General features: G+C 40.4%; 1 protein-coding gene across 1 annotated transcript in view; it reads right to left on the reverse strand.

Annotated features, from left to right (window-relative positions):
* Nucleotides 1–574: 574 nt before the first annotated feature.
* ednraa (endothelin receptor type Aa) overlaps nucleotides 575–27,506 on the reverse strand; it is a 32,735-nt gene continuing 5,803 nt past the window's right edge. The window contains exons 3-8 of the mRNA XM_062996225.1: nucleotides 17,230–17,357; nucleotides 10,262–10,460; nucleotides 4,735–4,887; nucleotides 3,586–3,719; nucleotides 3,327–3,435; nucleotides 575–900 (exon numbers count right to left, since the gene is read on the reverse strand). Coding sequence (XP_062852295.1) covers nucleotides 763–900; nucleotides 3,327–3,435; nucleotides 3,586–3,719; nucleotides 4,735–4,887; nucleotides 10,262–10,460; nucleotides 17,230–17,357 — 861 coding nt within the window. The 3' untranslated portion in view covers nucleotides 575–762. The remainder of the gene's footprint in view (nucleotides 901–3,326; nucleotides 3,436–3,585; nucleotides 3,720–4,734; nucleotides 4,888–10,261; nucleotides 10,461–17,229; nucleotides 17,358–27,506) is intronic.

Below are 27,506 nucleotides of genomic sequence, written 5' to 3' on the forward strand. Positions count from 1 at the left end.
GGCAAAACAGGGGGAACATACTTAACTTCTTACAGATTGTAACCATGAGTAAGAATTGAACCCAAGCCCTCAGGACCCATGCTGCACAATGAGTAATCAAACACAATTTTCATGGCATGTCCAGTAAATAAAAAGACGTGATTCTTTCAAAATAGCCCTCTCTAAAACAAGTACACCCTGGATGTAATATCCTGAATCAGAAAAGATCCGAATTTAGTGAGCAAGTGAGAGGTCCACTTCTGAGCAACAATGGGAAGGAAGGGGGTGGTGGGTTCCTTGGCGTAGTCCAAATTCACATACACACATGCAGGATTTGACTCACTACTCAACTCTTCCTTCCTCAGTTTCCCGTCCCTTGAGAAAGTTTACGCGTAGCTTACGCACTTATTTGTATAGCTTAGTCATTGTGTATGTGTATGGACCTGCATGGACTTCACCTTTGGCTGAAGTTCAGCTACATCCCGCTGACCCTCTCCACCCCTGCACCCACTCTCACGCCAAAACATCCAAACGGAAAGTCATGGGAACGTTCGCTTTGGGACGCTTCAATACTTCAAATATAAACATCAGTCCTGTTGTGTAGTATATAGCTATATATTTATACTGTATATATCGAAGCAGCTTCTCACACTGTGCCAGCACAGAAAAGTACTCGTTTTCTTCAAACTCTGAAGTTCAGGGTTCATATGTTGAACCTGACGTGGTGGCATACTGGTACTGACGAATTACAGTTTGTCCTGTTGACTACAGATGTAGTAAGGTTCAGTCGCTGTCTTTCCTCAGGCTGCGATCCGTAGGAAGGTTGATGGGTTCTTGGTTTTTGCCCTGGATGCTTGTGCCGTTCATTGGACCCAAACTGGTGACTTGGTTCTTGGAGTAGCACCAGCAACACAAACAAGACTGGTTAAAAAAAAAAATAATTCTGATTATTTAACAATACTTAGTATAACTTAAATAATTATTTAACACATAACACAACAGAACAATGGAGTTTATATGATATTACAAGATATTTGAAAAAAAAGGGCAACAACCGTATGCACGTTGTCACCTACACTTGACGAGTGCATATGTGTGTACGGAGAGACACACCCCGACAGCACTCTTTTCCCATCTCTTTGCAGACGCCATCAATCAGCCAGCAGAGGTCGTAGTGGCATCAGTCATTAACGAGTCCCTATCCGGCTTAATATCCCACCCCTCTATGAACAACAGGCCAATCGTTGTTCTTGTGGCTGCTCAGCCCAGACGGCAGGCAGAGCAGAGACTCGATACAATGTATTCGAGATCCCAGCTCTGGTGCTCTAGCGTTGTTTTACCACTGCGCCACTTGAGCAGCCTGCAAAAATATATTTTAACCTGAAAAGACATTTAAGCAAGACATGCTTAAGAGCTTTTGGGACTAACTGACCAATAGACTCCCATTTATGTACATAATGTTGTTATAAATGTATTTATTTATTTTATTTTATTTTTTTGCATTTTTCTAAATTTTCCTCCCAATCTAGTCATATCCAATTACCTGATTGCATTACGCTTCCTCTCTATGCTGATCTCCACTGCTGATTGCGGTCACACGCCCCCTCCGACATGTGCGCAGTACCCAACCGCATCTTTTTAACTGCATGAGGCGAGTTAATATGCGGATCAGCTTTGTGTATGGAGAGGCACACTCTGATCAACACATTTTTCCTTGACTTCATCAATCAGCCAGCAGAGGTCGTAATTGCATTAGTTATGAGAAGTCCCTATCCGGCTCCCACCCTGTATGAACAACAAGCCAATCATTGTTCAAGTAGCCGCCCAGCTCAGCCAAATGTCAGCTCTGGTGTGCTAGCATGTTTTACCGCTGCACCACCTGAGCGGTTTGATGTAAATGTAAAAAGTATAAGTAGTCCAGAACACTAGGACCTAGTCAGGAATACTCCGGACAGGATGCCAATCCAGGCAAGGCAATTTAACCCCCTTTTCCCCCTTTTCCAAACATACCCAACTATGTTTGTATAAACGGTAAAAATAAAATAATACTGATAAAAAAAAAAAAAAAACATTTATGCTGTTCTGCGATTCAAACCCAGATCTCAGTGGTGGTGGACTACTGTAATAGACCACTGTACCCCCTGAGAATCATGCACAAATGTAGTGAATAAAATTCATCATTGTACATTTTTTAAATTAATCATTTTTAGTTAATAATGCTGCAAATGCAAAAAAAATGCAGCACAGTTAATATAATATGTAAAAGTTTTTTAATTTTCATGTTTTACCACCACTTCATCCTGGTCAGGGTTGTGGTGGGTCAGACTACCCCGGAATTACTTGGCGCAAAGCAGTAACACACTCCGAACAGGACGCCAGTCAATCGTGGGGCCTCGGCCATACCTCCACCTCAGACAGAGCCAATCTTGTCTGTATGTAGATGCCCAACCGGGCAATAGCACCACCATGGATTTAAACCCAGAATCCCAGTTTACATTTACATTTTTAGCATTTAGCAGACGCTTTTATCCAAAGCGACTTACAGTACAGTGAGAATATATTGTCTAAGCAATTGAGGATTAAGGGCCTTGCTCAAGGGCCCACCAGTGGTGACCTGGCAGTGGTGAGGCCTCAGCCAGTGACCTTTTGATTACTGGTTTAGTACCTAGTTGTAGCCTAGCGGTTTAGAATATGTCCCCCTAAAATCTTAATATATGCCTCTGGGTCAATGGTACCTTCACTCATATGCAAGTCACTCATGCTGTGGGCACTGATTCACCCCATATTATGACAGATGTTGATTTTTGTACCTTTCAGCAGTATGGATGTATTTGTTTTTGGCACATAGAACTTGCCTTTTTTTTTTTTTTCAAGTTGTAATGGGCTAGTGTAATTTACCACTACATTACCTGAGCACCCCTTCTAACACCTTAGAAGTTACTTATATTGACCCACTTTTCTACATAAATAGACATTAAAATTGTTTTACATCCCAAAAATGAACGGTCCAAATGTTTTCTTCTTCTTCTTTTGTTTTCTTTTTTGTTTTCTATTTCATTAAGGTTAATGGTTGCTGTGAGATATACTGACACATACTGTAGAGAATTCATCATCACTGCTCTGTTCTACAATCACTACTGCTGCTTATCTCCATGAAGGAATTGTATAGATTAGGGAGCTAACAAAGTTCAAAGCTCCAAACGATTCCATGACTTCAGAATAACTTTCTATAAACTCTAGGAATGTTTTCATGGACCTACTTTCAGACTAGAGAGGCCCATACAGAGGGAGCAGGAATAATCTGTAGCATGTGTTAGCAGGTTAGCAATAGGGAGTAACTTACTCACCTTAAAGCAATTTTTGAACTTCTTGCTGACGAAGTAGAGGATAATGGGATTGATACAGGAGTTGACAGTGGCTAGGTTGATGCCAAGATGGTCTAGGATCAACAGGAAGCTAAAAAACAGGATTGTGTTTTAGATTAAACAGTTGCTAAAAAGTTATCATGGTCACATTGCAGTGGTTGGGTAGAATCTGTAATAATAAATGGTAATAAATGGTCTCTACTTTATAGATCTGTGGGTAACACAACTGTTTTCCACTCACTTGAACATTTCGCAGCGTTTCTCATCAAGAGGATCATAGACCATTTTCTTCAGGATTCTACTGAGGTGCAGGGGGAACCAACAGAGTGCGAAGATCAGGACCAGACAGAAGACGGCTTTTGCCACCTCTCGCCTCTGCAGGACACAAACAGCAGAACATAAAGATATAATTTACAATAACCAATGAAACGTCTGACGTTACATCCACAGATCTGCATGTAAGCTTTCTTTCATAGAAATGAAGTTTCACTGTTAAAAATTGCAGCATACACGGATTAGCCATAACATTAAAACCACCTCCTTGTTTCTACACACACTGTCCATTTTATCAGCTCCACTTACCATATAGAAGCACTTTGTAGTTCTACAATTACTGACTGTAGTCCATCTGTTTCTCTGCATGCTTTGTTAGCCCCCTTTCACCCTGTTCTTCAATGGTCAGGACTCTCCCAGGACCACCACAGAGCAGGTATTATTTAGGTGGTGGGTCATTCTCAGCACTGCAGTGACACTGACATGGTGGTGGTGTGTGAGTGTGTGTTGTGCTGGTATGAGTGGATCAGACACAGCAGCGCTGCTGGAGTTTTTAAATACCGTGTCCACTCACTGTCCACTCTATTAGACACTCCTACCTAGTTGGTCAACCTTGTAGATGTAAAGTCAAAGACGATCGCTCATCTATTGCTGATGTTGAGTTGGTCATCTTCTAGACCTTCATCAGTGGTCACAGGACGCTGCCCACGAGGCGCTGTTGGCTGGATATATTTTTGGTTGGTGGACTATTCTCAGTGAGGTCAACTCTATCAGCATTGCTGTGCCTTATCCACTCACACCAGCACAACACACACTAACACACCACCACCATGTCAGTGTCACTGCAGTGCTGAGAATGACCCACCACCCAAATTAAACAGTGCTCTGTAGTGGTCCTGGGAGAGTCCTGACCATTGAAGAACAGCATGAAAGGGGGCTAACAAAGCATGCAGAGAAACAGATGGACTAGAGTCAGTAATTGTAGAACTACAAAGTGCTTCTATATGGTAAGTGGAGCTGATAAAATGGACGGTGAGTGTAGAAACAAGGAGGTGGTTTTAATGTTATGGCTGATCGGTGTAAGTCTGAAGAATTATGTTTGTGTTTTTGTGTTTACCTGTTTGAGATGGTCACTAAGGGCGATTCGCAGGCTTCCGTTTCTGTGGCTCAGCATCTCAAAGGTCATGAGGGTGTAGAATAAAGCGGTGCAGGCGAGTGGCACACAGAAATAAAAACCGAACAGCCACCAGTCCTTCGCCTGAACATATAACTATAAAGAGACAGGATAGATTTTAGTCCATCAGTAAACATATACACAGAAGAAAAGACTAAAACACTCAGTGTGGAAGGAACCATTTACACATGGCTTCAATAAACAAAATAGACTTCAGACTGCTCAAAACTGCCTCTAGAAAGAAAATGTCTAAATAAATCCAAACTGTATAAACTCATTTCTATCAAAGGTTTTTTTTTTTTTGGAATAAGATAAAATATTTTGAAATATTTAATGATTTGTTGACACACAACAATTATCATGTTGTGTTTTACTAATGTCAGGAAAATATTTCTCTGTACCACAGATTTTGTTGATTTATTTGGGGTTAAAGATATATTTATAATTTATATTCTTGTCATTTGGCTTTAATTTTAATGTTAATTTTTGTGCCAAAATTTAGTTTAATGCACAAACCCTGGTGGTGACATTGTGTTAGTATCAGAAACCAGATATACACTAATCAGCAATAACATTAAATCCACCTCTTTAGCCTGCTTTCACCCTGTTCTTTAATGGTCATGACCCCCACAGAGCAGGTATTATTTAGGTGGTGGATCATTCTCAGCACTGCAGTGACACTGACATGGTGGTGGTGGTGTGTTAGTGTGTGTTGTGCTGGTATGAGTGGATCAGACACAGCAGCGCTACTGGAGTTTTTAAATACCGTGTCCACCCACTGTCCACTCCTACCTAGTTGGTCCACCTTGTAGATGTAAAGTCAGAGACGATCGCTCATCTATTGCTGCTGTTTGAGTTGGTCATCTTCTAGACCTTCATCAGTGGAACTGCCCGGATATTTTTGGTTGGTGGACTATTCTCAGTCCAGCAGTGTCAGTGAGGTGTTTAAAATCTCCATCAGCACTGCTGTGTCTTATCCACTCATACCAGCACAACACACACTAACACACCACCACCATGTCAGTGTCACTGCAGTGCTGAGAATGATCCACCACCTAAATAATACCTGCTCTGTGGTGGTCCTGGGAAGTAATTGTAGAACTACAAAGTGCTTCTATATTGTAAGTGGAGCTGATAAAATGGACAGTAAGTGTAGGAACAAGGAGGTGGTTTTATAGTTATGGCTGATCAGTGTATAGGTTTGAAATTTAACATACTGATCTAGATCAGAAGTCACAGAAATACTTTTTTTTTTTTCTGATTATTTACTTACAGTTACTTCTGTTTTAAAATTGTGGTGTGCTATTTTATTTAGCTGTTTCAGTTTTACATTTACAGCATTTAGCAGACACTTATAATACAAAACAACTTACAAATATGACCATATGCAAATGCAACCTAAGTAATTAGAAGTTAAGGGCCATGCTTAAGGTCCCAACAGTGGCAACCTAGCAGTGGTGGGGGTTAAAGCAGCAACTGCTGAGCTACCAGCTTTAGTTGTTCAAATACATATAGTGGGGCAGTTATAGTCTAGTGGTTAAGGTACTGGACTACTAATCAAATGGTCACTGGTTCAAGCTCCACCACTGCCAGGTTGCCACTGTTGGGCCCTTGAGCAAGGCATTTAACCCTCAATTGCTTAGACCAGGGCTGCCCAATTTGGGGCCCGCCATCTCTTTTTTTTTGGCCCGCCTCGCTAGATCAAAGTAGGGCCCACTTCTGTCAGTAGCTGGGAATTTCTTTCAACAGGTGTTTAACTGCCTATACTGCTAGCTGCAATCCATTAGTTGACCACAATTTTACATGAGACCGTGGAGAGGAGCGGGGGCGCTGTGGAGCTCCTGTCAGCATAGATCAAGTAACTTATACAGTAGTGTTTTATTTAACAATAAAAATGATATATGATATATTTTAATTTAATGCAATATTAAAATAACATAACCTTCTCTAAGATCAACTTTTGGCCTCTTATAAGGAATTATTTGGGCACCCTTGGCTTAGACAATATACTGTCACAGTACTGTAAGTCGCTTTGGATAAAAGCGTCTGCTAAATGCTGAAAATGTAAATATAGCTAATAATTCAACTGGCACAAATTACCTACAGCCTACCGTGTTGGGAAAAAAAAACATTTTAATTCCACGCTCATGTTAGCTAGTATGAAGCCAATAAAAACTTGCTTGCATTGCATTCACATTAGAGACAATATCAGAACCTACTTCTAACAGGTCGATCACATTAGTCTGTCTCATTCCGCGACAGGAAGCATAGATCGGCCCATCGTAATCCCACACAGACTACAAATCACAGGAGCTGAAGCGCTAATTAGCCCTAATGCACCACACCTGATTGTGGTGCTGAGTCATTGTTTTCACTTGGTCTGTAAGGTCGTCGGGCAGTGTGTGTTTGCTTTGCTTATTTGTACGAGAGATCTCAGATATTTTTGCAGTTCTCTGCTTTTGTAAACAGTTTACTGACTTTTGCATTTATCTCGGAAAGTCAGTTTGTAGCCACTTAATGGTGAAACAACTCTGAGTGACTTTTCTGCTCTCGGGTTTTGTTTCGCTCAACATTATTCTGATAGAGAAGTATTGGGACTTCAGTTCAGTATGTCAGTTGACTGGAGGACCGAGTAGCTGGTGGGCTGGCAATGGTTGCAATTCTACCTAGAGCTCTCTCTTATTATCTGTAGGGAACTCAGTAAGAGTAATTCAGTGACTCTCTCCTGCTTTAAAGTACGATGAGTCTGGCCAGTGTTCTCGTTTTCTCAAGCTATACATCTGAGGATCAAATCCCTTAGCTTTTTGTGTCTCTTTTAATATTTACACTGATCAGGCAAAACATTAACACCACCTCCTTGTTTCTACAGTCACTGTTCATTTTATCAGCTCCACTTACCATATAAAAGCACTTTGTAGTTCTACAATTACTGACTGTAGTCCATCTGTTTCTCTGCATGCTTTGTTTGCCCCCTTTCACCCTGTTCTTCAATGGTCAGGACTCTCCCAGGACCACTACAGAGCAGGTATTACATGGTGGTGTGTTAGTGTGTGTTGTGCTGGTATGAGTGGATAAGACACAGCAGCGCTGCTGGAGTTTTTCAACACCTCACTGTCACTGCTAAACTGAGAATAGTCCACCAACCAAAAACATATCCAGCCAACAGCGCCCTGTGGGCAGCGTCCTGTGACCACTGATGAAGGTCTAGAAGATGACCAACTCAAACAGCAGCAATAGATGAGCGATCGTCTCTGACTTTACATCTACAAGGTGGACCAACTTGGTAGGAGTGTCTAATAGAGTGGACAGTGAGTGGACACAGTATTTAAAAACTCCATCAGCACTGCTGTTACTGATCCACTCATACCAACACAACACACACTAACACACCACCACCATGTCAGTGTCACTGCAGTGCTGAGAATGATCCACCACCCAAATAATACCTGCTCTGTAGTGGTCCTGTGTGGGTCCTGACCATTGAAGAACAGGGTGAAAGCAGGCTAAAACAGTATGTAGAGAAACAGATGGACTACAGTCAGTAATTGTAGAACTACAAAGTGCTTTTATATGGTAAGTGGAGCTGATAAAATGGACAGTGAGTGTAAAAACAAGGAGGTGGTTTTAATGTTATGGCTGATCAGTATATATATATATATATATATATATATATATATATATATAAATACTTCGAATCCCCTCCCACATCCTGATTCTTTCCAGTACTTGCATTTGGGGCCAGAATCAGTCTGGTGTTGAGTCTCACTCTGTTGTCTTCACCACTTAGTTACACTACTGACCTAATTCATCTTAATAAATGTAAATGATCAGATAAGAAAGATCAGTTTTATGTAATGGCCATTTTATGAAAGATTTATGTGGAGCTTAGCAAAAACACAAGATATCTGGTTATAATGCGTCAGCGTTTTATGGCTGGAAAAGGTCACGGTGTTCCTCTCCACACATCTGGATCTGCTTTCTGCTTCAAACTACACACCAGATCTAAAATCATTTGAGTTGTCAGCCAAAAGTCCACAATATCCACCACAGATTATTATTTTTGAAGCTTAAAATATGTTGTGTCAAAAATACAGTAAATAGGACCTTCTAATTTTTTAATAGTGATTATGAGAATTTTTTTGGTTGGCTCAGTTTTTTGATGTCTAATCCTATTCATATTTAAACCAACATGCTGAATTTAGTTAGCGACCTCTAGTACTCAATTTTAGCACTATTGCTGTTAAGTTTGTTGTAAACAGGTGACTGATTTCATCCCTCTGAGGTGTGAGATTGTGGAAGTGAGTACAATCTGCCCATCTGACTGCACCCAGTTAACATGAGACCTGTTTGTGAATATAAACAGAACTAATTTAACTGCACCCATGCAAAATTGCATTATACAGTGATCAAAACTCATACTAACTGTACATTTGTCCAGATTTGCTGATGAAATTCAAGAACCAGTAATTAAAATACCATATAGAAGCACTTTGTAGTTCTACAATTACTGACTGTAGTCCATCTGTTTTTCTGCATGCTTTGTTACCCCCTTTCATGCTGTTCTTCAATGGTCAGGACTCTCCCAGGACCACCACAAAGCAGGTATTGTTTAGGTGGTGGATCATTCCCAGCACAGAAGTGACACTGACATGGTGGTGGTGTGTTAGTGTGTGTTGTGCTGGTATGAGTGGATCAGACACAGCAATGCTGATGGAGTTTTTAAACACCTCACTGTCACTGCTGGACTGAGAATAGTCCACCAACCAAAAACATATCCAGCCAACAGCGCCCCGTGGGCAGCATCATGTGACTACTGATGAAGGTCTAGGAGATGACCAACTCAAACAGCAGCAATAGATGAGCGATCGTCTCTGACTTTACATCTACAAGGTGGACCAACTAGGTAGGATGGTCTAATAGAGTGGACAGTGAGTGGACACAGTATTTAAAAACTCCAGCAGCGCTGCTGTGTCTGATCCACTCATACCAGCACAACACACACTAACACACCACCACCATGTCAGTGTCACTGCAGTGCTGAGAATGATCCACCACCTAAATAATACCTACTCTGTGGTGGTCCTGACCATTGAAGAACAGCATGAAAGCGGGCTAAAAAAGTATGTAGAGATACAGATTACTACAGTCAGTAATTGTAGAACTACAAAGTGCTTCTATATGGTAAGTGGAGCTGATAAAATGAACAGTAAGTGTAGAAACAAGGAGGTGGTTTTAATGTTATGGCTGATCAGTTTAAATCTAGTAGAGATCTGCTGGCAAGACCCCAAATATACAGGCAATGTTTGAACAAACCAAGCAGTGTCCAATTTAACCCATTTCCGCAATAAAGAGTGAGCTTAAATCCTCCAGTGTTCAAAACTGTGATTTGTTTCAGTCACTGCTGATAAACAAGTTATTAAGTAAAAGACACAGTTAGTTTTTTACAAGGGTGATACAGGTGGTGCACTACCTTCATAAAGTCAGACTCAGGTTTGAGCATGCAGGTCCGGTACGATGTGTTTTGGTATGTGAAAGACACCATGTTGAACCCCACAGCCTCAGGCACAGCCAGGATGATCGAAAGCACCCAGATGACCATGATTTCAACAGCAGTGAGAAGAGGGATCCCCACTCCCTGAACACGACTCCATGAAGCTACAGCCCTGTACCTGGATTATAAAAAACAAACAATAAGTAAACACTGCAAACCCTATTTCCAGAAAAAGTTTGGACATTTTGTAATATGCAGTAAAAGCATTTTTTGTCTTCTGTCTTTTTTTCTTATTTATTTTTGCATGTTCTCCCCTTTTCTCCCGATTTAGTGTAGTCAATTTGCCTTCCGCTGCTGGGGATCCCTGATTGCATTCGAGGAAGGTATATTTCCTCCTCACTCCTCCTCCGACCCGTGAGCAGTCCTTAGCAGACCCTTTCTTTTTTACCCATGCACTCCGTACAGGTGCCTCTATCTGTTAATCAGGGTCTATGCACAGCGTTTGAAGACCCCACCCACATAGTACGGTCATCCCGCCCTAGCAGACACGGTAGCCAATTAGAGTCTGCTGCAGGCACTGCCAATTATGCCCGCTAGATGGCGCTTAGAATCTTGGCGCTGGTGTGCTAGCAGAATATCCTGCTGCGCCACCTGGACGCCTGTCTCCTGCCTTTTTACCCAATGAATCAGACTCACTGTGAACCTCACCAGGATAAAAACAATGAATGAACAAATAAATACTATTACTGTAAACTTTACACAAAACCACTCACTAGTTGCTTGAGGATTCCGCTTGTGTTCGAGTTGCTCAAACCCGTGTTTGCTTGTGTGTTGTATTAATATTAATGATTGCACATTTCTGTAACACGCTGCATCAAGATTCTACGCCTAACTGTATTTTTCATGGCGTGTTTATTTATTCCTGTTTAACAACAAAAGGGCATTACTATTTTACAGAGTGCCAGCGTCTCTATCTTTTACATGCTCGAACAGTGAGGCAGACATCAAACTGTTTAGAGATACAAATCACCTGAGACGTGCTAAACACTTTCTCAAACCCGACTGAAAGAAGCGGCTGTGCTCTGATCAAGATGAGTCTGGCCTGCAGTTCCTTCCTAATGCAGGTAACTAAAGACTAGGGTGGCCACTTTCATAACCCTAAAAAGGAGGACGTCAGACCATAAAAAGGAGGAAATGACTGTGGGTAATCAGGATAGTGTCTACAGCACATAATTAAAACCTTAATTGATATAATTGTGATGCAACCAAATGAACTAGAAAATTGCCATAATAATAAATGTTCTGCACACCACGTTTAGAGTCGACTTGTGATACTTTAGTACTAAAAGCATGAAATTCATCTTTCCCACTCTTTGAATTGAAGGGTGGTGAGCCAACCACTCAGTGTACATTGGTTTTCATTCTGGCATTTTGACAGCGTAATTAAAACATAGTAATTTACTAGCATTTCAGGGCTGGACGTTTTGCAAAAAAGTGGTGGATGTCCTCACAGAAAGTGGTGACTTTAGACCAGGGGTGCCCAATATGTCGATCGCGATCTACCAGTCGATCGCACAGTGCACGCTGTTAGATCCGGCCTCATTCAAACAGGTCAACATGATTAACATGAAATGTGGCCACTGTTTCTTTAGTTTGCGGTTTGTTACCATAGCTATGCCTCAGCCCACCTAAAGCACCACGAATCTAAAAAGTTTTCATTAATCAGCCAGTTTGCGCCATTTTTGCATTTTTCTTTTTGTAACCTACACTGTTTCTGAAGATGAGTGCGCAGTCTAAATCTCGGTCCACTTTCACTGATGAACACTTTGAAGGCTGCCTGAGAACTGGCATCAGCAGCTGTTGTCCAGACTATATAAACCTGGCTGACACCATTCAGTATGAATCACCAGAATAAGGTTATTTTCCAGTAGCTTGCCCTGTAAATGCTGAATATCACAACAGACAACTGAAGCACATTTAAAAAAGTGTCAAAGCTTTTTTTGAAAAATGATGAGGACAACCTTTTTAAAAAGTAGATCGCGAAGACCTGACGACTGAAATAATAGATCTCAAGCCACGAAAGTGTGGCCACCCCTGCTTTAGACCAATGAAATTGGTCATTTCTATGGACATGTTCATAAGCCAATGACAGGCAAATTAATTATTATCATTACAATCAACCGGTTAGCTTCCAAAGGAGGACAAATACATTTCCATCCAGGCATTGCACCAGACTCTACTAAAGACCCAGAAGTCAATCCATGCCACACATACAGTTTATTCTATCAGACTTGTACTCTTTTAAAATGCATCTGGTTCTGTCCTGGTCTTTTATGTTTTGTAAATCTTACAGAATTTTTTTATTTATTTAAATATTGTTTACAAATAAAAGGAAACCATATGTTCATGTTCAGGATCAAAGTCTGACACGTCAGCAAAAATGTATTTATTAACTCTTCAACATGGAGATCAAAGTCTCGGTTGTGACACCAGCCTGGTCAGGCGATCAGCAACACAAATAAAAAAGTTTTTGTCTTTTTCCAAACTCTCTAACATGCACTGATGATTCAAAACATTAGGGCCATTCCCCAAAAATGTGCATGGCAGTGCATATATCGTAACAGCTGTGTATGTTGGGCTGATGATACATAGTCGTAGTTTACATGTTCACAATGCAGCAGATACATCAGATTAGGCTTAAAGACCTGAATGACTTTGACAAGGACCAGGTTGTTTTGGCCAGACAGCTGGATTAAAGTATCTCCAAAACATCATGGGATGCTCAATGCCACAAGCATTGGGACCCACCCAAGAAGAATGGGTCCCTGCTTAGTCTGGTTCCTCTCAAGGTTTCTTTCTGTAATTTTAAGGATGTTTTTCCTTGCCACTGTCGCCCTCGGCTTGCTCAACATGGGTTTTGGTCTGTTGGTCCTGGATTCTGTAAAGTTGCTTTGAGACAATGTCTATTGTAAAAAGCGCTATATAAATAAAGTTGACTTGACTTGACTTGACAAGCTGCTGTCAGGTTGCTGGGTGGCCAAGACTCATTGATGTCAATGGAAATGAGGGACATAGCGTCTAGTGCGGACCAACAAAAAAGCTACTGTGGCTTAAATTTGTGACACAAAGGGCATCACACCCTGCTGTGTATGAGGCTGCATAGGTGCAGGGCAGTCAAAGTGCCCATGCTAACTCTAGTCCACTGTCAAAAGCATCTACAATGGGCACACAGGCATTGGAACCGGATATTGGAGCACTGGAGGAAAGTGGACTGGTCAGATGAATCATGTGCAGCATTGAAGGACCTTCAGGTAACATTTTAGAGTATTTTATATATTTTAAATCAATTGCTGTACAAATTCAGTGTTTCTTTTATTATTAATCCTCTGCTTCTGACCCATTGACCCAAGGACGGATTAAGGATAGTCTGGGCCCCTGGGCAAAGAGTTGCCAAGGGGCAACATATGGTAGCTTGCCTGAAATATGGTAGCTTGCCTGGCAATTTGTAGGTCCCTAGAAAGTCAAGGAGCCATGGTAAACGACTTCTATGGAAGTCAAGGGCCCCATAGCAGGGCCCTCTAAAAATATGCTCCCCTCTTTCCTAGGACCCCTAATAGCCAGAAGTCGAAGTCAGAGCAGTGCCACAACGCCTCATCCATTTTCATAAGGGGCCCAAAAGCATGGCTAGGGCCCAAAAGCATGGCTAGGGGCCCCAAAAGCATGGCTAGGGCCCCCAAGAGACCCTGGGGTCAAAGCCCCTAATAGTCAGAGGATCCTTAAAATGGAGGGCCCTCGGAAATAAAAATATATTGTATCATAAATGTTGATAGGCATCGCAAAATGTTTTGGGCCAGGGCCCCCCCGGGGGCGCTGGCCCCACTGGCCCGGTCAGTAATCCAGCCATGCATTGACCCACTGACCAACACAATAGTCCACAAGCTCCACTTTATCAGAGTGATTGTATAGGAAGTAATGCATACAGATTAGGACATAAGCCAGTTAAAATATTTTCGTTCAGAAAAGTGTGGACACAGTAGAGTTGAAGGGAGACTTCTCGTCTGGCCTACTGTTATTATATAACGTAGATGCCCCACATAATATTTAGAATGCTTTCAAGCACTACTGAATAGTTACAAGATTCACAGATCAGCCAACTATTTAAGATTCACCCAGTTCATATCAAGTACTGCAACAGTACTCCAACTTAAAGTAAAGACGATCTTTAATTCTTTTGTATTTTTACTAAGAATGTAACTTTTACAGGGTGGCTTTAAGCCTCAGTGAGGAAAAGTGGGTCATTATATGTGACCCTAAACTCAACTGGGATTACTTTAAGTAACCCACATCTGGCATTCTCTTAACTCCATCCCAAATAAGCAAATCTATTAATCTTTCTCATTGAGGGTTCATGGGAACTGCACTCATTCCTTGAAGTCATGTCACCTCTACCCTAATAAGATACATTTATTCTGACCTATTACACATTTCCAAAAATCCATTTTTATTAATATTTATTTCTTAATCAATGATCACAGCTACCACTAAAGAACGTGTCATGCCAGTGAATGGAAAACAGTAGTTAGGACACACTAGATTATTCTATTTTGCTTGTAAATGGATATTCCCAAGAATTTTAAAATGTAAACATGGCATGTTAAAGGTCAGAAAGAAAATATATAAAGCCAGGGGGCATGGATTTCACTGGTCATGTTGAGAAAACAACCTTCAGCATCATATGGTAGACAGCTTAAAGAGCTGATGGAAATATGTTCCCTGAGCTGGTTCAAATCCCACCAATGTAGGGTTGCCACTGCTGAGTGCTTGAGAAAGGTCTTCAAGCATCATTTATTTGGATAATTTGTATTGTATGTGGTCACAATTGTAAGTCGCTGAGAATAAAGGTGTCTGCTAAATGATGCAGATAAAAAAATGTAAATTAAACTATTTAGTTATTCTGACCATTTATTTTTTGACTTGACCCAGTATAGTCATGGTTGAAGTTTCTAAGTGGTTTATTATTTTTATTATATATTTTAATAAATGCTATATATATATATATATATATATATATATATATATATATATACAGTATATATATATATATATATATATATATTTTTTTTTTTTTTTATTTTTTTTTTTTTTTTTATGCATTTTCTCCTCATTTTTCTCCCGATTTAGCACACTCAATTTGTCTTCTGCTGCTGAGGGATACCCGATTGCATCTAAGGAGAGCATGTGGCTGTACACACCTCTTCCAACACATGCACAGCCCTCCTCTTCTTGCCCCTGCATTCTGCACAGGCGTCTCTTTCGCCAATCAGGGTCCTTACACAGCGTATGAAGACCCACCCACCCACACATAGCCCGGCCCCCACCCTGCATATACGGTGGTCGATTAGTATCTGCTGCACGCACTGCCAATTATGCGTTCAGATGGCGTTCAGCTGACCGAGTTTCGAACCAAGGTGCTGATTAGAATGTATTGTGCTTTTTTATTATTAAAAGATTGTTTTGACAAAACAAACTAAATATTTAATAAAAAAAAGATGTAACACTAATTGCAGTCTGAAATCATCACCCCACCTTTTGGTGTTTGCCCTGACTCTGACCCCAAACCTAAATCTACTCCAGATATCCTACTCCCTGGGCTCAGCTTAACCTCAGGGTTAAAGGTCAAATGAGGGAAATTTCTTTGGGTGACCCAAATGGCACAGCAAAACAAGTCACAGTGATTAAAGCTTCAAAGTAATCATTTTCTCACCTTCTCTAATGATTTTCTGTCTGACTAGCAATTTGTGTCTTGGTGTCCAGATGACTCTAACAGATGCTGCATGAATGTTTTAAGCTAATATATTTAAATATATGGGATCCACATACTTTTTGGCAACATTTTTTTGTATATAAAACCATGTGCTTTTAACTTTATGAAAACAGGTTGGGAGATGTGTTGCAAAATATAAAGGTTTCACCAGTTTGGTGTGAGGAACTTCAGTGGTCTGCACAGAGCCTTAAACTCAACCCTATTAATCCTCTTTGGGATTAATTTGAATGTTGATATTAAGTCAGGGGCAGCACGGTGGCTCGGTGGGTAGCACTGTCGCCTTACAGCAAGAAGGTCCTGGGTTCAATCCCCAGGCGGGGCAGTCCAGGTCCTTTCTGTGCGGAGTTTGCATGTTCTCCCCGTGTCTGCGTGGGTTTCCTCCGGAAGCTCCAGTTTCCTCCCACAGTCCAAAAACATGCAGTCAGGTTAATTGGAGACACTGAATTGCCCTATAGGTGAATGGGTGTGTGTATGTGTGTCTGCCCTGTGATTGACTGGTGCCCTGTCCAGGGTGTTACTGTGTGCCTTGCGCCCATTGAAAAGCTGGTATAAGCAAAAGCACCCCCCCCCCAATTACCCTAATTGGATAAGCTGTTAAGGGTGAGTAAGTGATATTAAGCCAGACAATTTCTTTTCAATGTGACAAATATTCAACAAGGTGGATTTTTTAGATCTTTGTACAGAGGATGATGATGATGATGGTTCTTTATTAAGGATCAGAGCTGAGACAAATAACAATAATAATTTTCTTATTTAATTTTTATTAACTACTTTATATTGGTCAGGGTTGCAGCAGGTCTGAAAAAGATGTGCCACAAACGAGAACACCCAGCACTGCTGAGATTTAAACCTGGATCTGTGGTGAGCTAGCATGATAGACCACTGCACTACCCAAATTAAATAATAATCATAACAATAATAATAATATTGGATATATAATTAAATAATTGTGTCCATATATTTTTAGCTAAGGCTATTTTGTGAGCTTGCGTGATCATTCCAATAAATGTGTTGAAATGGAGTTTCAAAGGTTAGACCTATGGCTTAAGATAATGGTTTAGGATCATTTGATAGTTAGAATGAATCACAGCGGATAATTAAAAATTATGAATAAAGGACGTACCTGTCCACACTGAGAGCGCACAGATTGAGCACTGTAATGCCTACTGATGCTTTCTGAAGGAAGGGCACAAGTTTACACAGGAAGAGGCCAAATGAGTCATGATCCATTGGCCATTTTCCCATTAGAAGCTGCAAGACAGACACATTAAGCAAGATGATTAGTTATATTTTAGTACCACATACATAAGACATTAGAAATGACACAAATCAACATGGAGTTGTGGACATACAGTGAGGGGTAACAAGAGGGGAAACAAGAATGTCACTGAATATTTTTCTGCTCACATATCCACTTTACACATGCCGACCGAAAAGTGCCACAATGATAAGTTCCCTGACTAAGATAAAAGTATGCTGGCATCCAGACCAAGCCTGACATTCTAGAGGTAGAAAGGTAGAAACTGTGATGAATAGAAACACCTCCACTTGGAGCAAATTAACACTGAACAAGGCACAGGAACTGACTCGTCAATTATCTGCGCCTACATGACCCATCTGCCAGCCAAATTTGGGAGGGCAGAAGAACATGATTCCTTAACCGAGCCATGCCACCGATCACCACGCCGGGACAAGATCTCAGGTGACCGATTTATCATTTATAAAGTGATTTTTATTCTGTTTAAACAGTGTTTTTAGATGTGGCAGTAGTAGATGATTTTTTAAAATGCTAAAAGTTTAAATAGGTCTGTGTGTTTTAATTTCTGAATGGCTGTTGCGGATGAGTTGTAGATCAGTGGCACATGTTAAAGATGTAATCAAGATGCACCTTGTTATGACAGTTGCTGAGTGATAAACAGCGTTTTGTTGGAACATTTATTTGTGTGTTATCTGCTTTACACACAAACAATGGCCTTATTTACATTAGGTGTTATTCACATTAAGCAACAGTCTCGGATCGGATTACACGTTTTTTTTTCTTCTGATATCCGATCCAGTGATTTGGGTCAATATCGGACTGATACCGATACAGAGTATCAAATCGGTGCCAGCCCTAGAAATGAATAAATAAAGAATGAGAAACCTGGTTGCACATTAAGGCAGTCAGGTATGTATTACTTGCTAAAAACCTCATGCCTCAAGGTCAGGTGTATTGCACTGATGAGTCAAATTAACTTAGAGGTCTGAAAATGGTCAACATGCCCACTAATCTAACCCCGATTCTGCATTTCTGCAGTTAAAGTAAAAACAAGTACGTGTGCTTTTGTACTTGATGTGTAATAACACATCCTCACCCGTGATCTTCTGCAGGAACCCACTCAGAGGTTCAAAGGCCTTGGCAGCTCTGTGTATAGAAACCAGCTTTTGTTAACGAGCAGGAAAAGGAGGGATTACGCTCTGGGTTTTGGGAGTGTTTTGGGAGGAAACTCTTCACGGGTGCATCCTGAATGCACAGTACAGGAACATCGTGTGTATTTATTTTTGAGTAAATTAATGAATGGGTGCAGGTGTGGGTAGTGGCAGGTCAGATGTACCCGCACACTGAAGACAAAAAAGGTTGTTTTATATATAGACGGAGGCCACTGTTAAATACAAAGCATATGAAAGACCACTTGGAGTATATTTAGCAGTATATCGAGGAACAAAATTTCTGGTCTGATGTAAATAAAATAAATATCACCTAGCTAGGGTAGAACATGGAGGCAACATCAATCTATAGGGGTGCTTTTTAGCAGCAGGGACAGAGATACTGGTAAGAACTGAGAGATGGATAAATGCAGTGAAATACAGGAACATGGCAGCGTTGACATGAAATCTGCCCTGAAGAATGGGATAAACTGCACAAATCCAGATGTGAAAGCATGTGAAGACAAGACTTGCAGCTATAAATGCTTCCAAGGGGCTTCTTCAAAGGACTGAATACTTTTGTAAATAAGAAATTTCAAATTTTGTTTTTTATTATATTTTCTGAAAACATACTGTCACTTCAACATGTGTGATTATGTTTAGAAAAATGGCAATTCAATCCATATTATCTATGTTGTATGTTATAAATGCTATCATGGCAGGTTAATATAATCATAATAAAGTTATATTCTTAATAATTTATGTAGGGAGCTAGGGTGGTAACCACTGGTAACTACTTGATATGTTTATAACATGTTTATTATATAGACAGTTTATTACATATGACAGTATTACTTTGCTGGGTTAAGTAAAGTGTCACTGAATAATGTAATAATTGTCATTATTATTATTATTATTATTATTAAATATAATAAAGGAGTGCTATATACAGTATTATTATAATACACCGATCAGCCATAACATTATTTTCTACACTCACTGTCCATTTTATCAGCTCCACTTACCATATAGAAGCACTTTGTAGTTCTACAATTACTGACTGTAGTCAATCCGTTTCTCTGCATGCTTTGTTAGCCTGCTTTCATGCTGTTCTTTAATGGTCAGGACCCCCACAGGACCACCACAGAGCAGGTATTATTTGGGTGGTGGCTCATTCTCAGCCCTGCAGTGACACTGACATGGTGGTGGTGTGTTAGTGTGTGTTATGCTTGTATGAGTGGATCAGACACAGCAGCGCTGCTGGAGTTTTTAAATACCGTGTCCACTCACTGTCCACTCTATTAGACACTCCTACCTAGTTGGTCCACCTTGTAGATGTAATAGTCAGAGACGATCGCTCATCTATTGCTGCTGTTTGAGTTGGTCATCTTCTAGACCAGTGGTTCTCAAACTGTGGTACGTGTACCACTAGTGGTACGTGAAGCAGCACGAGGTGGTACGCCAGATAATCTCGGAAAAGTAATTACATGCACCGAAAAATAAATAATTTAATAATTATAAAAAAAAAAAAAATGAAACAAATTGTGTAAATTACTAATAAAATCTGTTTCAAAGTTCTTATAATTCTGTTTTAATAAAATCAGTTTAATTAAAACGAATGTGTTTATAAAAATATTCGGGGCTACGCAGACACCGTACTTCATTACGTCTATACTTCAAGTTCGCGGTTTCCATCTCGGAATTTCCGAAACGCTTTTGTCAGAGCAGATCTGCGTTTGAATCTCACTGATCTCGTTCCTGACATCACAAGGCTGCTCCGCTAAACAGGCGCACTCACTGTAATGGTCAGTGGTAACTGCATATATACTAGTGATGAGTCGTTCGTGAACGATCCGATTCTATTGAACGGATCTTTGAAATGAACGAAGGGAACCGAGTCTTTTATTTCTGCACAGTTCTTAAGAGAACCCAGGAATTAATCATAACTCGTAATAAGAGCTGCACTTTTAGTATCACGGAGAGCGAGCGAGACGCACACACACACACACACACACTTACATTCACATACACTAACACCACACACATAAACACACACTCGCATGCATGCATACTCATACACACAAACACACACACAGAGAGAGAGAGAGAGAGCTAGAGCTAGTAGTATAATGACAAATAATTGAGAAATAAACTTGTTTAATTGTGTTAAATCTGGTTATTTCATTGTGCTTATGTTTTAAAGCAGAAACAAACACAATCACATCTCTGCACAAAAGAGGATTTTTCTGAAACTTAATGAAATGCAACCACAGTATGTCTCTTCCCTGTGTTTTTTTCCCCCTTTTGAAATAAATCTTTTTTTCTCATTTAAGTGTTGTTTGACTTAGGAATACATTTAAGGCAAGGTAGCAAAATTTGATATTAATATCGGGGGTGTCTTAATAGTTTACCTAGTAGCGCCTCCCGAAGAACGAAGAGCCATTTTTTTGAACAGCTTTTTAGAAGGAACCGAGCCAAAAGATCCGACTCCCTTCAAGAAGCCATAATTCCCATCACTAATATATACACACACACCTAATTAATGTGTGCCATATGTGGTTCTGTGATGAGAAACATAGGTGGTACTTGGAACTTTTTGGATAATGGGTGGTACTTGGTCTAAAAAGTTTGAGAACCACTGTTCTAGACCTTCATCAGTGGTCACAGGACGCTGCCCACGGGGCGCTGTTGGCTTGATATATTTTTGGTTGATGAACTATTCTCAGTCCAGCAGTGACAGTGAGGTGTTTAAAATCTGTGTCTGATCCACTCATACCAGCACAACATGCACTCTGTGGTGGTCCTGTGTGGGTCCTGACCATTGAAGAACAGGGTGAAAGCAGGCTAAAAAAGCATGCAGAGAAATAGATGAACTACAATCAGTAATTGTAGAACTACAAAGTGCTTCTTTATGTTAAGTGGAGCTGATAAAATGGACAGTGAGTGTAAAAACAAGGAGGTGGTTTTAATGTTATGGTTGATCAGTGTGTATTATTATTATAACTACAGGTGCAGTTAACATGATAAGTGATGTGTGACATTGACGTGGTTATGACAGTCCTTTCAAGTTGGTTTTAAGTAATGTTAAAGCAGCTATCACAACTAGAAGAGTTGCTTTCATGACACAATCGCTTTATATAAATGGTCACAGCTTTTGGCAGTATATGGTTTTGCTATATTGCACTTATGACTTGGTTATGACAGTCTTATTACACCACATTTAAGTAAGCTGACAATGCTTTTTTTGTTAAGGCAGATTTGACATCAACAGAGGCTGCTTACATGATGTTGTTACTGTTACTGTGTGTGAATTATAAAAGGCCCCTCTGACGCATGTGCAGTAGCCGACCACTTTTTACCTGCAAAAAATGGGTTAATATGGAGATCTGTACCATGCATGAAGAGCCACGCTCCGATCTATATTATCTCTGTCTGGTGCCTTCTATGTGTAATCCCCCTGGCATTTCCACCCACAGATGAGCTAATCATTGTCCGTCTAAGTGTCTGGCCTGCCGGTAGCAGAGCTGAGTTCAAACTTGTGAATTTAAGATGTCAGTCCTGGTGTGCTAGTAGTGTTTTAGTCACACAAACACCTTCTTTTTTTTTTAAACTTTTGTCTTATATCAGCCAACTTGGTTACTCTGGGAATGAGGCATCAACAAGTGTTTCTGTTTATCTAATTACATCCACAAGTGAGTTTTTTAGGCTTTAGACTCAGACTATTGGATTCCATATAAATAATAAAAGTACAGAGGGGTTAAACATACAGAAACAGATCACCTGCTAAATGGTATAAAGATCCATCCTGTCTGAAACATTCCATAAGCCCTTGAATACAAAGCCCTATTATTCCAGGCAAGCATGAATAATGTAACGACTGGATTATTCACTGTTTATTGGCCAGGACTTTTACTGCGCACATGTGAACAAACAAAATGGTTTATAGCTAATTGTAGATGGAGGGGGGATCTGGAACCAGATGCTGTTATTTTGTAACATCAGTGGACCATCATGCATTTAATATCAGACTAATTCAATTAAAGATAGAGACAAAACACTGTCTGCGAGAAAATCAATGATTAGGTGTCGTCAAAGCAAGAATTTGCTGCTCAGAATAACAGCAGCAAACAGCCTGAATAAGAAGCAGAGAATAAAACAACCACTAAATATTTTTCTCTCTCTAGAGGTATAGAAACTGTTTACATTCCTTCCACCAAATATGAATAGAATAGAATGCTTTTATTTGTCAAATATACATGTACAGTACACTGATCAGCCATAACATTAAAACCACCTCCTTGTTTCTACACTCACTGCCCATTTTATCAGCTCCACTTACCATATAGAAGCACTTTGTAGTTCTACAATTACTGACTGTAGTCCATCTGTTTCTCTATATACTTTTTTTAGCCTGTTTTCACCCTGTTCTTCAATGGTCAGGACCCCCACAGGACCACTACAAAGCAGGTATTATTTAGGTGGTGGATCATTCTCAGCACTGCAGTGACACTGACATGGTGGTGGTGTGTTAGTGTGTTTTGTGCTGGTATGAGTGGATCAGACACAGCAGCGCTGCTGGAGTTTTTATATACCGTGTCTATTCACTGTCCACTCTACTAGGCACTCCTACCTAGTTGGTCCACCTTGTAAACATAAAGTCAGAGACGATCGCTCATCTATTGCTGCTGTTTAAGTCGGTCATCTTCTAGACCTTCATCAGTGGTCACAGGACGCTGCATAAGGGGCGCTGTTGGCTGTATATATTTTTGGTCGGTCGACTATTCTCAGTCCAGCAGTGACAGTGAGGTGTTTTAAAACTCCAGCAGCGCTGCTGTGTCTTATCCACTCATACCAGCTCAACACACACTAACACACCACCACCATGTCAGTGTCACTGCAGTGCTGAGAATGACCCACCACCCAAATAATACCTACTCTGGAGGTACTGACCATTGAAGAACAGCATGAAAGGGGGCTAACAAAGCATGCAGAGAAACAGATGAACTACAGTCAGTAATTGTAGAACTACAAAGTGCTTTCATATGGTAAGTGAAGCCAATAAAATGGACAATGTGTGTACAGTACAATGAAATTCTTTTTCTGCATATCCCAGTTTGTTTGGAAGCCGGGGTCAAAGCACAAAGTCAGCCATTGTATGGCACCCCTGGAGCAGACAGAGTTAAGGACCTTGCTCAAGGGTCCAACAGTGGCTGCATGGCAAAGCCAGGATTTAAACTCTCAACTTTTCGATTAATATTTCAAAGCTCTACCTACTAGGTGACCACTGTCCCATATCAGTGTTATCTTTGGCAATGTGAAAGTGTAGTCAATATTCTGGCAAACACAGGCGTTAATGTAGACAATACACATTTTGTTTTGAGCTTAACACTGTACGAAGTGTAAAATTTATGAATAATAGATTATAGCATTGGTTAAAGCCCTATATTTAATTATAAGCTTTGGCTAGTTCCCCACGTAAAAATGTATTTTCTTTTTACGGTTTTTGAACTGCACAATCTGATAAAGTTGATTGCTCTTATACTAGGATAGATACCAAATACTGTCTAAAACAACTTGCAGAACGGGACTTTGTCACTAGCATCAATTTTTCAATGAATATGGTGAATGTGGTGTAGAGAAAGGTGGTAGAGAAATATATTTTAAAAAATCATTGTCTTTCATAAATGCTAAAAGCTCTATGCAATGATCTACAAGGGTACAGAGCTAGGGGGTTCTTGGTCATAGAAACGTATGGTGATCATGGATGTTGGGTTGCTGTTGTTCTGCCTCTCTTGTCCGATCACTCAGGTGGGCGCTGATGTCCTATGAAAGCCTTCATGACCTTGTTACCTGCTCGCTCTCCCTTTTAATTTTGCTGTAATAATTAGGGGTGCCGGAGTCTAAAGCTACTCTCTGTAAAACTGACATTTTACTCTTAATGATTTCACATGGTAACTACGTACATCCTCTGTTGTTTTACCTCAAGGTGGTTCTGACGGAAACCTGTTCACCCTCTTGAGGTTAAAGACTGCAAGTCAAGACTGCTGTGCCAACAATGCTGCTCCTGCTAGATGGGATGGGAACTTGTCCAGAACTTACAATGCACTTTATCACAGACTGGACTGAACAATGAAGAACTCTTTGAAAAATTGTTTTTTTTGCTAGTTATAACTTTTAGTTCAATTTAATTTTGTGTTTGTATTAACTGTGTAAATCCTATTTATTTAAAGTGTCCTCCAGGCCACCAAAAGAGGATGAGTCCCTGCTGAGTCTGGTTCCTATCAAGGTTTCTTCCTGTATTTTTAAGGGAGTTTTTTCTTGCCACGGTCGCCCTCGGCTTGCTCAATAGGGGTTTTTGGTCTGTTTACCAATGATACGACTGCTGCCAGATTTAACAGGATTAATGATTAAGTATACAGCAACAGCTCACACTCAATCAAATCCATGAAATTTGGTAGAATCTTGCAGCATGAAATTAACCCAGAACTCAAGGCCAGGAATAATTCTGACCAGCCAAACCTACAATCTCATCCAACCTGAAACCAACTAATCCTGATTTCATTTACTAACAATACAGAAGGCACAAAAACCCACAATGCCATTAGAAACTAAATATAGCTGGATTACATTACAGACCTGGCAGAACATCAGCAGTGTAGTTAGATACTCAGCATCTGGTGGCATATGAGTCACACACTACAGGCATCTGTTGCAAACTATCTGCACCTCAATACTCCCAAAAACTAAACGTGCAGATACACCATATGGCTTAAAGTATTTGGACACCTCACCATGAGCTTGTCGGACTTCCCATTTAAAAAAAAAAAAAAATGGTATACATATAAAGTGACCTCTATGTGATCTTTTCAGCTATAACAACATCCATTCTTCTGAGAAAGCTTCTCAAAATACTTTAAAGTACACCAATCAGCCATAACATTAAAACCACATCCTTGTTTCTACACACATTGTCCATTTTATCAGCTTCACTTACCATATAGAAGCACTTTGTAGTTCTACAATTACTGACTGTAGTGCATCTTATTCTCTGCATGCTTTGTTTGCCCCCTTTCATGCTGTTCTTCAATGGTCAGGACTCTCCCAGGACCACTACAGAGCAGGTATTATTTAGGTGGTGGATCATTCTCAGCACTGCACTGATACTGACATGGTGGTGGTGTGTTAGTGTGTGTTGTGCTGGTATGAGTGGATAAGACACAGCAGCGCTGCTGGAGTTTTTAAACACTTCACTGTCACTGCTGGACTGAGAATAGCACATCAACCAAAACATATCCAGCCAACAGCGCCCTGTGGGCAGCGTCCTGTGACCACTGATGAAGGTCTAGAAGATGACCAACTCAAACATGACTTTACATTTACAAGGTAGACCAACTAGGTAGGAGTGTCTAATAGAGTGGACAGTGAGTGGACACAGTGTTTAAAAAACTCCATTAGCACTGCTGTGTTAGACCCACTCACACCAGCACAACACACACTAACACACCACCACCATGTTATTGTCACTGCAGTGCTGAGAATGATTCACCACCTAAATAATACCTTCTCTGTGGTGGTCCTGGGAGAGTCCTGATCTTTGAAGAACAGCATGAAAGGGGGCAAACAAAGCATGCAGAGAAACAGATGGACTACAGTCAGTAATTGTAGAACTACAAAGTGCTTCTATATTCAGTGTGTGTCTTTAGACATTTGTGCCTATTCAGTGGAAAAATGCATTTGACTGGCTGGGCACTGATGTTGGTTAAGAAAGCCTCAATTGATATTCCAAATAAAATTCATTCCAAAGCTGGTCAGTGGGGCTGAAGTCAGGGCTCTGTTCAGGCCACTGGAGTTTATTTAAACCATGGAGTTTTTCTTTATGTCTTTGTAAAGCTCAGTCATGCAGGAACAGAATAGGGCCTTCCCTAAACTGTTGTTGCAAAGTTGGAAGCTTACAGTTTCCTTTATTTCATTGATTTTATTACACTTGTTAACAACTGTTAACAAACACATGAATTTAATCATTAGAAGGGGTATCCCAATACCTTTGTCCATATACAGTATGTACTACCATGTTCAATATATCAAAATATGGTTCTGTCGACAACAAAATGACAGCATACATGAACCTAAAAAGACGTATAAAGATCTAACCAATCAATATCAATAAGTGGTGATTCTAAATAAAAAAACAGGGTGGCCAGGAGTTGGCCAATGCCAGTTAGAGGGTCAAAAATATGTAAACAAAAAGGTGTGTCTCACTTTTCCCCATGTTGGGTGGAAAGAAGAACAGCCAGTTAGATTAACATGAAAAACATTTTGGGCGGTCCCAGCTGTGGTCATTTTAGAAATCCGGGGTAAACAGTAACACAGCTGGTACTCGCCTGCATCAAAAAAATTGTTACATTGTAGTAGTGTAAACACTGTTAGAAAAGCTGAGTTGGTGTTTTATTTTGATAAAACTGCAAACTTTCATTTACATATATTTTAGGAATTGAGATCTAGCTCAGATTGTAGCCACTGACTAGATCTTATATCGACACTGAGTGATCTGGGGATGTTGATGACCGAGGCTGTGTCCGAAATCGCATACCTAAACAGTGCGTACTAAATTGGAGGCAGTGAGCACTGCTCGGCTGGTAAAGTAAGCTCTTTCAGTATGCAAGTGTGCAGCATGCACGCAACCTCGCACGTACTATGTACGCCATCTTACCAACATCATGTGATGCATGATGCCACAGTTATAACAATTTAGAATCAGACAAAATTAATTCTGTCATTCTCCACAAAGCTACTCATAATGTTATTCATAACAGTTTTAATGTTTGTCTTACTACGACTCTCCGCCATCTTTCTTCTTTTATTTTTTTATTATCTATTACACCCCCCCCCCCCCATTTTTCTCCCCTATTTTAGTCGTGTCCAATTACCCTGATTGTGTCCTCTATACTGGTTCGAGACTGAGGACGCCTCTCAACTGACCTGCGCCCCCTCCGG

The sequence above is a fragment of the Trichomycterus rosablanca genome, chromosome 5, assembly GCF_030014385.1.
Source record: "Trichomycterus rosablanca isolate fTriRos1 chromosome 5, fTriRos1.hap1, whole genome shotgun sequence".
In the NCBI taxonomy this organism is placed as follows: Eukaryota; Metazoa; Chordata; class Actinopteri; order Siluriformes; family Trichomycteridae; genus Trichomycterus; species Trichomycterus rosablanca.